At 45.0% G+C, this 14,161-nt stretch overlaps 1 protein-coding gene across 8 annotated transcripts in view; it reads left to right on the top strand.

The window, feature by feature from the left end:
- The window catches only part of rnf220a (ring finger protein 220a), a 121,552-nt gene extending 108,580 nt beyond the window's left edge, over positions 1 to 12,972 (top strand). For 4 of the 8 annotated variants that reach the window (XM_053628033.1, XM_053628037.1, XM_053628031.1 and 1 more), the window contains 7 exons: positions 2,228 to 2,324; positions 2,428 to 2,517; positions 2,634 to 2,689; positions 2,901 to 3,000; positions 8,586 to 8,694; positions 9,494 to 9,568; positions 12,070 to 12,972. In XM_053628033.1, the coding sequence (XP_053484008.1) occupies positions 2,228 to 2,324; positions 2,428 to 2,517; positions 2,634 to 2,689; positions 2,901 to 3,000; positions 8,586 to 8,694; positions 9,494 to 9,568; positions 12,070 to 12,141 (599 nt within the window). In that variant the 3' untranslated portion in view covers positions 12,142 to 12,972. The remainder of the gene's footprint in view (positions 1 to 2,227; positions 2,325 to 2,427; positions 2,518 to 2,633; positions 2,690 to 2,900; positions 3,001 to 8,585; positions 8,695 to 9,493; positions 9,569 to 12,069) is intronic. The other 4 variants (XM_053628038.1, XM_053628032.1, XM_053628035.1 and 1 more) reach the window with 1 other exon arrangement.
- Positions 12,973 to 14,161: the final 1,189 nt, after the last annotated feature.

Raw genomic sequence — 14,161 nt, 5'->3', positions numbered from 1 at the left:
ACCTCTCAGGTACAGAGGCCTGCACTGCTCACGCAGGCGTGTGCGCGCACGCAGTGCTGTTTGCATTGGGATGCTTTTTAGGGACATTTTAAATCTGTATAACGTGCACCTGAAATGGAAAGGGAGAAATTCCAAACACAGAATGGTCGAGGCGGAAATGTTGGTCCGGCTCGCGCACAGATATATTAGCATCGTCTTGAAAATCTTAAAATGTATTTGCGTACGCACCCCAGTTCCACGTATTTGCGTCGCATCGGTGTCCTCATATCCATCAGCTTGTGTACAGGCTGAAGTTCACAAAACACTTGGGCATTTGTGTGGTAATGTTTTGCATTCCATTTTGTACTGAAGCCAAAAATACTAAAGAAGATGGTTCCAGCGGCAGTGCCTACTGGATCAGTACTGCTTCTTTGCCGTAGCCCGAGCCATGCGTTAGTAACAACCACGCAGGGTCCACAGCTTAATCAGTTGATTGGATTAACAGTGATTTATTTATTCATTTTTGCTTCGTATGGCCTTCCTCACTCCCATTAGTGGTCAGGACAGTCTATTTATTTGGCTGTTTCCCCCCGTTTCTGCTTGTGCTCGTTCCCACATCTTCACAGCGAATTAACGGTTCGGCATGGTTTGCAGGTTATCGCGGGTGGGAGGGCGGAGCTGGTCATAGGTTCAGTTGCAGTCCAGAGAAGGTTCCTTCCAGTTTGCTGATCTCCTCCGTGCGATGGATTTGGAAAAGGGAGATTTTTATATTTATACGACTAAGGCAGTGTTCACATGTGCCAGCACAGCCATAGGGACCAAATAAAACTTAAAAGCTTCCTTTTATTCGATCACTAAAAACCGTCCCAATGTTGTTAAAAGAAAAGGTGGTGGTGGGGCGGGGGGGAGCGGGAGCGTTTGCAGCACGTTTTATCTCCTCTCTGGCCCACTGGTCTCCCTTTAGAGAGCTGTAGAGGGAGGAGGTGTGTGCCCTACTCCTGCCACTCCTTACTTTCATTCTCCAGCAGCACAGAATGGAGATCACTCAGTTGGATGAAAGGAGGCAGCAGTCTTCTCTTTTCACTCGTAGTCTCAACACACACTCACACACAGAGCCCAGCACCTCTGAACCTGTCAGGATGTTCTAGGAGCTTTCCTATCCTAACTGGAGCTGAAGGCACCGGCTGGAGTTTGTGTGTGCGCTCATCACCAGGTTTATAGAGGTGCCAGTCAGGTGCCGCGCTCCACTGCACCAGGCTTCTCCGTGTGACGGGTACCTCACTCCATTTGGGACACTGGAGAGTGGAGCCACAGCCCTGTCGCCTTCGATCAGTGTGCTCCTGGGGCTTTTAATTGATGTTGCTCAGGCCTCTGTAATGAGACTGGACTGGACATGGATTATATATATATATATATATATATATATATCGTGGATTTGAAGCTATATTGAAAGACTGATGCTTATATATTATATAGTGCAATGAGTTATTTAAAAAAAACAAAGCGAACTTATTTTGATTACAGTAACTGATTGAGATCTCGATCATATTAAGGAGCTTAATATTCCAAGTCAGATGAAATCGGCAGATTTGACGTCACATGATCAAAAAGAAAACAAGGCAACAACAAATACATTTGGCCAAACAGGGTTGTACTGTTGTTTGCTCACCAGCAATATAAATCTGAGTGTTAGTATTTGCAACACATCTGTAAAGGGACATCAAAAACAAGCAGCTCAAAGGAGAGTACATTATAAAGCAGATCGTCTGGAGACGAAACCACTCCAAAATCAAGAGCTTGCACAGCCTTCCAAGAACGTAACGCATCATTTTTAACGTTGCAAGTGAATTCCCAGACGAAAAAAACTTTCTGCCAGTTACTGAAGTCCGTTTGGTGGCTGCTCGTAATAGCGCCGCTTTTTTTTTTTCTTCCCTCTTCTTAGAAAACATTTAAACAGATGTTTCTGGTCTCGCATCTGTGTGGAACGTTCATATCGACTGATAGATAGGGATGGCCGATGATGTAGGTTTAAAACTATATCGCGATATTTCGTGGTGTTTTTTAAAAAAAATTTTTGGCGGTAACGGTATGAACGATGATATGACGATGGTAATCTTAGTAGTCACATCAGTATACGGTCTCGAGAGCCGTGACAGCCGTGCAAACGCAAACATCGACCCAGAAACGCAAAAATAAAAATAATCGAATGCTTCGTAATCGAAACCAAACATGTCTTTGTTGGTAACAGGAACAGGCTTCGCGATGTGCAGCACAAAAGAGAGCCATGACAGCGATGCCGACCTGGACGTGGACGGAGACGACACACTGGAGTACGGCAAAGCACAGTATCCTTCCCTAATCTCGCTCGGCTGTAGGACGTCCACAGGATTGGGTGTGTAGTGATAGAACCAACCAGTTGGCGGGCTGATTTCCTTAACCTGGCATTTGCAGGTACACTGAAGCAGATATCATTCCCTGCTCCGGAGAAGACCAAGGGGAGACCAAAGAACGCGAGGCGCTCCGTGGAGCCGTCTTAAAGTACGCGCTCTCGGTCTTCGTTTGACCTTTCGTTTGTCGTCTGCTGCATTTCGATCATCTTGTAAGCTCTTCCTGTGCTAAGCTCAGTAATTTGAATGTCGTTGTTCTGTTAACAGCGGAGGCATGCCGTCCAATAGGATAACGCCGGAGTTCTCGAAGTGGGCTAGCGACGGTGAGTATCACTTGGACGTGTTCTTTGTCGTATGACACGATTTACCTTTGACACATGTATTATGGCTCATGGTGCATTTCAAACCAGGGACTCGTTTCTGGACGAATAGTTTGTAGGTAGTTGAATGAAGTGTGTGCAAGATTGTTTCCTCGGTGTAACATGATTGTGTGTGTGTGTGTGTGTGTGTGTGTGTGTGTGTGTGTGTGTGTAGAAATGCCATCCACCAGCAACGGTGAGAGCAGCAAGCTGGATGCCAGCTCCGCATCGACGTCCAGCATGCCCAGGACCTGCAAAAACAGTGAGATCGAGAAGTGAGTGTGGCCTTAAGGACAAATACACATTCACACACACACACACACACACACACACGCGCGCGCGCATGGACAGTCCTGCCCCTTTGAGGCGTGCCAGTCGCTGGTGTATCGGGGTGAGATGAGTTTGTGTTGGAGGTGATGGGTCATAAATGATGCATTTTATGTGCTCATCTCTCTAGTGCAGCCTCGATCACAGGGAGGAGCTCGTGCTATTGATCCTGGGCAGCTGAGCCTTGTCCCTACTGCCCGGATACCCTGGGAATGCTAATGCAACGGTTTTCCAGTGCTTGTACAACAGCAGCTATTAGTTGTAGTGGGGTGTGAAGTAGTAGTAGAGGAGGAGACTAAAGGCGAGCCTGTCTAGCAAAGACAGGAAGACATCAGCGAGATTGCTTTAGGGGAAACCTTTGGAGGAGAAATGCGGCAGTTTAAAAAAATTCTCGTCGTTTGTGTAACGATTTCAGTCCGTTACTGATGTTTTTAGCGAATGTTACACTTCCTAACATACAATATCGCCCCATCCTTTAGCCCTGTATTGTGACCGTGCAGCAGAATTGAAGTGCGTACTCGAGGACCCGAGTTTGGATTGGACATTAGCTACAGATTCCCGTACCTCGAGAGAGATAGCAAGAGGGCCTAGGTGGGTTAGAAGGCCGCCCAGAGCAGAAGATGAATTTGAATAACCTGACTCGTGTGAAAAGGCCATCCCCTTTAATTCCCTCATCTCCATGTCCTCATCCATATTCCTCGACAAGTGCAGCCACAAAACAATTTCCCTCTGCTAGTGGCTGAGAGCGCCGCGCCACCCCGTCTGCATGGGTAATTGGGGTCAGACCACAGCTCCTGTGTCTGTGTATGGGGTTTTTTTTTTGTGTGTGTGTGTATGTATATGTTTGGTTCTCCTTGTCTCCATCTTAAATCCCATATATAGCTGCTCACTTCATGGTCATCTCTAGGTCTGCCCATTTATTCTCTGTTATTTTAAGGCTTCATTCCTAACGAAACAGTTAACCATGAACGTGTTATGCTTGCACAGCTTATAGAGGTGAAGCAAAGTGTACAATAATAATAATAATAATACGACCCATTATAGCACATATGGAGCGTCTGGTCATTTTCATACCAAGAACATATTTGTGTTTCATTTGCAGCTTGTGCGTAATTGCTGAATTTCCCCCACTCCGCAGCTCTAAGAGGGAAGTCAAGGCCTTGTCGAGGCTTAAATTAGATCGCCGAGCTATCCTTATCCACATGTATAACACTCGTATACTTTCCTTTCATTATTTTGTTCATACTCTTTCCCCCCTCTCTTTGGCTCTCTCGTTCCGAGTGCTCTTCTCATGGGAGAGCTGTCCAGTACGGCTGAATCAATCTGCCGTGCGTGGCTGCTCATCTCTGAGCCCCGTATTAAATATCAGAGCTGAGAACTGGTGAATAGGCAGAGCAAAGCCAGCGCAATTGATTTCTCCCGTCAGCACGCTGGAAGCACGTCCTTCCCTCTCGTGTTTGTGTGCGTGTGTGTGTGTGTGTGTGAGAGAGAGAGAGAGAGAGAAAGGGAATGGGTTTATCTGATGCCCATCTTCCGTGACAGTTTCAGAGTGCACATTTAACCACGTTTGGCGTTTGGGGAAGAGCCGTTGAAGTTATGTATTTCGGAGGGAAATTGCATTTTATGCATGTTCAATATGACAGACAGTATCTGTGGAAAGGAATGCGTTAGCGAGCGCTGTTGAGATCAGTGTTCTCCCGTTGTGTGTGTGTGTGTGTGAGAGAGAGAGAGAGACTGTGTGGTTATGTGAGTGGGAGGATGGAGATGGACAGAACACTGTTCCTAAGTGGTGCAGCAGAAGCGTGACAGCTTAGATTGATTCATCACTTTCTCCACAGAGACCCTCTTTTTTTTTTTGCGCACACAACAGCCAGACGTTTAAGCTAGGCCGAGCGCATGTGTGTGTGTGTGTTAGTTGGGGTTTGGGGGGGGGCATTAAGTGTTTCAGCCTGCTGGAGTATGAATCACTGCAAGCTGTTTGAAGTTAAGGCAGAGGAGGAAGCAGAGAGCAGCCCTCCTCCAGTAACCTTTCTCTATTAGCTTAGCGCATAGTTCCAGACACACACACACACACACGTGGTTATTTAATATCTCCCACAATATTTCTTTTTACGGCTGCGCCTTGTCTCCATCTATCTATCTCCATGACAGTGAGCATCTCTACACGGCGCTTCCTCAGTCTCAGCGCACCAGCTGTTACACCATATCACATTATGGAAGGAGCAGCACACACAACTCTGTGATGATGATGTCATTAATCAAGCACCGAGAGGTCATATGAAGAGGGGGTGTTTGGCAGAACGATCGGGGCTCGCCTTTGCTTTTACTTTTAGTATGAATGTAATTGTTTTTTTCGTTTTGTTTTGTTTTTGGCTTTCTGTGATCCATTTCCGAGAGTAATAGAAGTGATTATATGCCTAGATTTGAGATTTATACAAAACGTTGTGTTGAATAAAACCTGAAAGGATTTAGTGATCGACATTTCTGAAAACTTTTCTTGCTTTCTTTCGAAAATTCTCCCCATTTTAAGAGCTGGCCTCAAGCCCTGAATTCAAACATATGGGTAAAGCCGTGCGATGATGTTATTTCCAATTTCCTAAAGTGAAGGGCCTTAATCTGAGTGCACTTTAAAGATGCCAGACGAGGAGCTGAATGATTCCACTCCAGCAGAGAACGCAAAAAACAATCCCCCCCCCCCCTCCCATCACCACCACCACCCCCTCTCCTCCCTACACGGTTTGTGAGACGCATGCGTTTCAATCTGCAATGAAAATGAGATTTGTCGAGTTTAGTTACAGTGATTCATTGTGAATGGTTTCGAGAGGGAGAGGAAGAGGGAGAGGAGAACCGTGTATGGTTTTACATGGTGGGATTGTCTAGATGTGTGCGTGTGTGTGTGTGTGTGTGTGTGTGTGATGATTAGGGGTCAGACAGAGATATGGGATGAATTCTGCGCCTGCAGTGTCTCAGATTTATACAACTCTCCTGCTGCTGCGTTAAATACAAACTGCTACCTTCTTTCAGGCGTCCAAAGCCTTCAGATGGTTAACACCATTTCCCAGTAGTGAGGTGTTGGCATCGGTGGGTCTGTTTTAAATCAAGTGCCCTGTAAAGTGTTAAACTGTTTCAGTGACCAGGCTTTAGAAGTCCATTTTAGTCCGTTCACCGAAGCGGTTCTGAGGGCTAGCGTTCAGAACTATAGAGAATGAACCGTCTCTGTATATACTACTGTATGACTGGTATAACTAGTAGTCCCGATTATAGACGCGATCTAAATTCCATCATGAGCTCTCAACGCTTGCTCGAAAATGTTGCCTTGAGATAAACGCGCACCTGCCTCGCTCTCAGCGTTTCCTAGTAGAGGTCGACCGATAGTGGATTTTACCGATAACCGATTCATCAACCGATGCCGATACTGAATGAAAACGTAGCACTTGGAGGAAAATACTGCTGAACTTTATTACACAAATAAACGGTACCGACGTCCTCCGTTTCTTAGTATAGGTTCTGACTCCGCCGTGACCCTCAGCAGGACTAAGCAGCGAATGTACGTGAACAGATGTATGTATGAATCATGGGCGAATCTCGCATTTCCTTCAAACTACTACCATTGCTCTCTTTCGATCGAGGTTATGTCTTATTCCCCAAGACGACACCATGGCGGTTATCCTCTCGTACGCCACTGTGGAGTAAATCTGCTAGCTTTTGCGTTAAGCGTATCGTCCGTTAAGTGCCTGTTTAAACCCCCCCCCCTCTTCCGTTGTGCTTCTCTGCAGGGGGACCGTTTTCTGCCTCTGTGAGTGAGCTCATCCTGACCCGTGTATCGGGTGTGTGCCTGCACTTACAGTAAAGTCGAGCTCAGTGCTCCATCGACTCCACCTCTCTCTGCACATAAAGAAGGATTAAAACCTTTTATTGCCCAGAGGAATTAAATAACTTTTAGAACGTGGTTTTCTATAAATCTCCGCTAGATGAATATTCATGGTGTTGTGGCCCTGTGCGAGTGGGGTTGCACTTTATTGGGGGAAAAGTTCTGCGTGGCGAGGGCGGTGTGTGCCGCAGCGGTTTACAAAGCTGTTAAAGAAAACAGTGGGCATGGAGTGCAGCTCGCACACACACACACACAGTCCTCTATCTGCTTTATAAGCAAGCACGCTAATCAAGGCTAAATGCTTTTTTACAAGCTGTCCACCAGTAACAGGAGATTTTAAAGCTTTATGGTCCCTGTGCTGATTGTGGGTTAGTGAGGAACTGACCGCCAGTCCGTCCGGCCTGCCAGATGTACAGCTGGCTCTCCTTGCTCAAGGTCTTCATCCAGCCCTAAGTGACTCTGGAGACTGATCGAGGCATGGGCTGATGCTATGAAAATTTTATAACCTGCCCTTTCATTATGGTTTACAGTACCACCAAGATATCGTTTTTTTTTTTTGTTTTTTTTTAAAAAGAGCAAGCTGATTGGTTTACTTTAGCACCCACTCAAAACGACTGACTTTTGGCTAACTAAACATAATCGTGCCAACTTTTGGGAATCCACAAACCTGACTGAGCAGAATTATGGGATGGCCTTTGCTGACAAGGTTAGTTAAATACTTGAGAAGATGGTTGCCCTTCACCGTGTTCTGGGTGATACTCGGATGAGTTCATGTTGATGAGTTGTAGATTTATCTTATACGGTTACAACCCATTCCAAAAGGGATTTTGGTGAACCCGAGGATTCCCTTCCACCTGCACGAGCATCACTCTTTCCATTTAGCCTCGTAGAAGAGCTGCAGTCCATGATTGTACACCAATCCCCCCCCGACTGCCCCTCACCTGATTTACATCTCGTATATCATGTTTGTGTGGAAGGTAGACAAGTCCTCGTTGAGGGCCGGCGCAGGCATGTAATAAATGGCGCTATCGGAAAAGGCGGCGGAACGGAACAGGCACTAATCGGAGGGAGAGTGCCGGGGAGAGCGCCAGGGTGATCGATACTGTAGATCAGCGCTCCATCTGGCTGGAAAATGAGCGGATCACCATAAGCATCCCACCAAGCAAGGCGTCGCCCAATCAATGGCACCCATATCGATTTAGTTATCGCGAGTTCATATGCCCCGGACAGTGTTAAATGTACATTCACCAGCCCACAGCCATTCGTCGGTGGATAAGTAGTGAGGGCTTGAGTTGGGGGGGGGAGGGGTGTTAGGGATTTTGATTAAGGCTCTGCATTACGATGTGATCATGCGGTGATGCAGACTGGTACAGACTGGATTTAAGGAAATTCTGGAACATTAGGGACATGCAAAATGGAGGTAATTGAAAAGTAAAACAGTTTTTGGTTTAAGTTTCAAAGTGCGCCATTTTTATTTTTAAGAATCGTTGACGTTGCTTTTGACTCATCCTTTGTGCAGCTTTACTTTTGCTGCTTTATGGGAAGTTTGATGGGATATTTCCTTGGTTTTCTTTTGAAGTTTGATCAGCGTTGGATAGCGTTTAGCGTGGCAGCAGCGTTGACCATAAACTTTACGTTTTTTGTTTTTTTTTCTCTCCACAGAATCACAGAGGATTCCACAGGCACCACACTGGACGCTCTGAAGGCCCGCATCCGAGAGCTGGAGAAGCAGATCCTCAGAGGAGACCGATACAAGTGTCTGATCTGCATGGTATGAACACACCGCATGTTGGACATCACATAGCAAACCATCTATGCCGAAGCGAGACGGGAATGAATGCACACTGACGCCTGCTCAGTCACGATTCTTAAGGCTACAGTGACGCTGTAAAAGTCGTCATTACAGAGATATTGGCAAGACGAAAGATTTGAACCCGGTAAAATATATCCTACTCTGTACCACTCTGCAAGGAGAGTGTTTTCCTCTTTTTCTAAACTTCTTCCCACTCATATTTTCATTCGTGTTCTTTCCTGTACACGTTTTCCCATCTTCCACTGAGTTGCTTATCTAAACCGTCAGGACGGGACACGTATTGATAAGTCTAGGCACTCGAGTGGTACTGACGTGATCCGCCACCATCTCTGGCAATCACTCATTGTTCTGAACGAGCCGGCGCAATTATGCGTTTTCATTCACGCTTTACAAGTCTTCAGTTCTCCAGCTGGATCCTTGCATGTTTAATGACTCACAATGTTGGTGATCAGTGGAGGTCTACTGCCACCTGCTGCTCATGCCGACTAAAACAGACCTCCCTGCTCGTTCCACCTCTTTGATCGCCGCTCAAGTAATTATGGGGTGCGGTTTTCTAATAATGAATAAACACGTGTTTAAAGAGCCTTTCCGATAATTATCTGCCCGGACCCTGAATTGCTGCTTGCTTCTGTGTCTTTGGGTGGCACATGTGCCTTTTAGAGTACACCCAAAAAAAAAAAAGGAATTGGGAATTCATCTACATAGTGTTTTCAAATATAAGTAAAAAGAGATTAAAAGTATCTTATTTCTCTCTCAGGACTCCTACACAGCGCCCCTCACCTCCATCCAGTGTTGGCATGTCCACTGTGAAGAATGCTGGCTTAGGACTCTGGTGAGACTCTGGACTTGTATACTCTTCTGGTTACCCAGCAACGCACATCATAGCCATCACATAACACACATCCTCCCATCACCATTGATTCCACTTTCAGATTGGAAAAAATGAATAGCGAACAGTCACTGAACAATGTTGCTGGTTGTCGGATTGCTGGAACTCGTTAATTTGTCTCACACACACACTCTTGCATCTCTCCCGTGTGCTAAGCTGTTTTCAGCAGCTGCTCTCAGGAGTCCATCGGCGTGTTCCGCTGCTACACGAGGAAGCAATTAATAAATGCTTCCCAGCCACGCCCCCCCCCCCAATATACACTGTATAAATCAGCATTTTCCTGCCTGCTCGCTGTCCTGACAAGGCCCTCTGTGTCCACCACACTGATGAAGGTAAAGAGTGAGGGATCAGAGAAGTGTGTGTATGGTGAGCCCACTCTGCCACAGAGGCTTGTTACTAATGCAGGCATTAAAACCGTTGCCTTAAGGCTGCAGTAAAAGGCAGCACGCTGGGGCTCCTCGCGTCTCGATCAAAGTAAACGCGTGTAATTTGGTTACAGACGAGGCTAACCGAGAAGCCCACGCCTCGCACACACTCGTTAAATACAGGTAACCCCTGCCTAGCTAGAACAAAGGAAGCAAATTAAACATGCAGTGCTCTGAGGTTCTGGGGAAAGGTAGTATAGTGGGTCGGGGGGCAGGTTTAGCTGGAAGGCGGTTTTTGACTGTAGCACTGTGGTACTGCACAAGTGTACCACAAGTACCCTGGCTTTGTGTCAGAGTTGTTGACAGCACTCCGTAATTGGACTATTTAAAGTGGAAATAGACCAGGGGTGTCCAATCTCATCCGGAAAGGGCAGGTGTCGGTGCAGGTTTTTATTCCAACCAAGCAGAAGCCACACCCGAGTCTATTGAAAGATCAGTTGATTAAACAGGTGGAATCAGGTGTAGCTCCTGCTCAGTTGGAACGAAAACCTGCACCCACACCGGCCCTTTCCGGATAAGATTGGACACGCCTGAAATAGAGCTTATGGTGGAACGTTCAAGTCTGTAGAGGTCAACCGGTTTTGCTGATTAATTGGCACCGATAACTGATGAAAAATCCACACCGATAGGTTTTCCCGATTGCGTCCGCTGCGGGAGCGGCCGAGAGGGGTCATTGTTCAGTACGAGAGCGGCCTCTAGAGGCGAAATAAAAACTATCGCTGACGAATTTTGTTGTGTTGTTCGAAGTGTTTTTTTTGTTGTTGTTGTTTTGTTTTTCCATTTTGTTATTTGGAGTGTTTCTTTTTTGGTTCAGTTTAGATGTATATCTTCTATTTGATTTAATATTTATTATTAGCAGTATTTTACTGCTCTGTTTTCATTCAGTATCAATTTTGTTTTTTTTTTTTAAACTGTCAGTTGATTAATCGGTTATCGGCAGGTACCGCCCAACTTAGTTATCGGTATCGGTAAAATCCGCTATCGGTCGACCTCTACAAGACTGCATTTTCAGTAGTAAGATAAATGTGTACACCAAGTGAGGTGTTGGACAGAGTATGGATATTTGTGCTGTATTACACCGAGGCACAAATCCTTTTTACACACTTGAGAGTTGGCGAGAGTGTGAGGTTTGCTCACAGCTGTGTCTGGGGTAGAGCTCCTGCTCAGCCTCTTCTCGACTGATCTCGTCTGCCCCTCCGCAGAAATGTGGAACCTCTGGCTGTGACACAGATGTGCGAAGACGCCGTACAGATGCTGGAAACAGTAGTGTAGAGATTATAGAGATTCCACACTCTTATGCTACTGTGTGCACATCCGTCTCCCTCTCCTGTCCCGGCCGTCTCTTCATGTTTGACCTGTGGAAATATAACACTTTACTGTACCTCAGCTGGTCTTCATAAGGCGTACCGAATGTGTGTTTTAGTGTGCTCTTTAAACTTGAGTCATGCAGTCTTTATTAGTCTTTATTTGCTTAGCTGACGGTTTTTTTGTGATGTTTCAAGTGAAGTATGTGTTACCCATGAAAGGCAGTCGGTAAAGAAAGCACAGCGGGCGGGAGGGGGGTATTATGGGTAACGGCTGAGGTTCGGAGTGCTAGGTGAGCTAGGAGCATGTGCTTTTTTTTCTTTTTTTTTCTTCTCGATCGGCTTCCTGTGTTGTAGAGCAGTGGTCACCAACCGTGTTGCTTGAGATCTGCCTTCCTGCAGGTTTCATCTGCAACCCAAATCTAACACACCTCTTTTAGTTGATCAAGACCTGCTTAAGGCCATGATTGGATGGTCAGGTGGGCACGATTATGGTTGGAACTAAAGTCTTCACGAAGGTAGATCTCCGGGAACAGGGTTGGTGCACACTGCTGTAGAGAATATCTGGATTTCCTGTCCGTTTTTTTTTTCCATGCACATCACATCATTCCACCATTTTAATATATATATATATATATATATATATAACATAAAATATAGCAGCTTCATTTAGACCACCAACTGAGCGTTTTCACTCTGTTCTTCTCTTTAACAGGGAAATAAGAAACTGTGTCCACAGTGCAACACCATCACATCACCAGGAGACCTCCGACGCGTGTATTTGTGAACGAGTCACCGTCAGCGTCCAGATTCTTCCCCCTTTAACCTTTTTTTTTGTTGTTTTTTTTGTTTGTTTGTTTGTTTTTCGGGTCAGTTCTGTTCTGGTGGATTTCCGTTTCCTTGTCCAGACTGAGAGTCTTGTGCCGATATTAACAAGGAGCATCTGATGTAGCAGCAAACTGCACAGGGACTTGTAAGGACTATGTACAGACTCAGTACTTCCCTGTAAGTGAGAAGCTCCTCCCACTTCTTGCCCAGCCTCTGACTCTGCCCCCTTGTGGTGCTCCATGTTATGGTGCAGGTCCATAAACGCTGCTGCCCACTTCCCCGCTTCGCTTTGACACACGTCCTCTGTCTGCTACGATGGAGTGTGTGTTCGTGTGTGTCTGTGTGTGCATGTTGGTGGGATCTCTCTCTCAGCAAGGCCACAGAGTTAGTCTTCAGCCGAGACAGCCCTCCATCCCGGCAGGGACTTGAGGAAAAAAAAAAAACAATAAAAAAAACTGATAATAGTTTAGCCTCCACCCTTCTGGCCCTTCCATCCCGTTCTTCAAACTGTCATTGTGTTCTCTCTCTCTCTCTCGCTCTTGCTCTCTCGCTCTCTCTCCCCCTCTCAAATTTTCACTTCTTTTGTGGTGTTCTAGTGACGTCAACCAAATTCAATGAACCAGTGCAAGCACATGTATTATAGTCTTGTATGTTTACGGTGTTGTGAGTAAATGACATAGAGAACACACTTGTATACACACGCATAACATGCGCACACACTCAAAAAAACAAAACGAAAAAAAAAGAAAAAAAGACAAGTATATATTGCTAAAGTCCAGTTTTAGTTGGGGCCGGGGGGGGTGGGTGGGGGAGGTCGGGGCTGATGTTTCAATCTTTGTGGAAAAAGAAATCCCTCTGTATTTTTAAACGGATGTTGTTGTCTTGAGGTTGAAGTTGTATTTCATTGTACAGGAAGAAATTTAATAATATTAATAATGAAGTACTCAAACTAGGCTTTAAAGGGTTTAGGCTGTACGTTGTTTTTTTGTTTGTTTGTTTGTTTTTTTTTCAACTCTGATATACGGTATAAACTGTAGATTCATATCTAAAGTAAAGGGAGCTCATCTCTTTTTTTTCTGCCTTTTTTTTTTTTAAAAAAATATTGGAAAAACTGATTTTAATTTCCTGTTAACCATCCGGAAGATGCTTTCACGTGACGACAGAAATCATTGAAGAAGGATGAAAAAAAAAAAAAAAAAAACTTGATGATTGTCATTTGGTGTGAGTTTGTTGCAAGCAGACACCTGAGCAGGTGTAATTCTGTTCTTCCTTTCCAAGATGGGCTTATGTGAATGTTTTAAAAACAAAAAACAAAAAAAAAAGAGAGAAAAAAAGCGCCCTTGTTCTGGGATATGTTCAGCCCCCATTATGGAAGACAATGATGATGAATGATTTCTTTTCCTTTCTTCCTACAAGAAATATCATATAGGACTGGATGATTGACAGATGGCCTGGTCCCTCCGCACTCTTCAGGAGTGAGATGGTGTACTTTTGTATTTGTACAACTATATATGCTGTGATTTTTTTTTTTTTTTTTCTTCTCTTTTCTGTATTGATGTAAGCGAGGGGGCGGGGGGAGGGGAGGGGAGGGGGGGGTTAAAGAATTCAAGAAAAGGAAGCAAACTGCTGAACCCAGTCCCACAATAAATGGTCAAATTTTGCAATTTTTTTTTTTTAAATCATTTACACCATTAGCTGAGAGATTAATGGCTGTCTCCATCAATTCTGTAAATAAACCAATTTTCAAATTTGACATTTGGAGTTACCAAGCTTAATAGAAGACGAGGCTTTCCATAACAGATTATTGATCAGAGATGAAAACCCCCTTTTTAAATTGCTTTTTTTTTTTTTTTTTTTTTGGAGGAAAAAAAAAAAAAAAATGCACAAGACAATTGTGTGAGCCAATCTGTGTCCTTGTATAATTCTTGGAAATGGTACGTGTCTTACCCGTTTGTAAACTTCATTTGACGGTAATTAAA

The sequence above is a fragment of the Ictalurus furcatus genome, chromosome 7 (assembly GCF_023375685.1).
Source record: "Ictalurus furcatus strain D&B chromosome 7, Billie_1.0, whole genome shotgun sequence".
Taxonomy (NCBI): Eukaryota; Metazoa; Chordata; class Actinopteri; order Siluriformes; family Ictaluridae; genus Ictalurus; species Ictalurus furcatus.
This window is presented reverse-complemented; position numbering and strand designations above follow the sequence as displayed.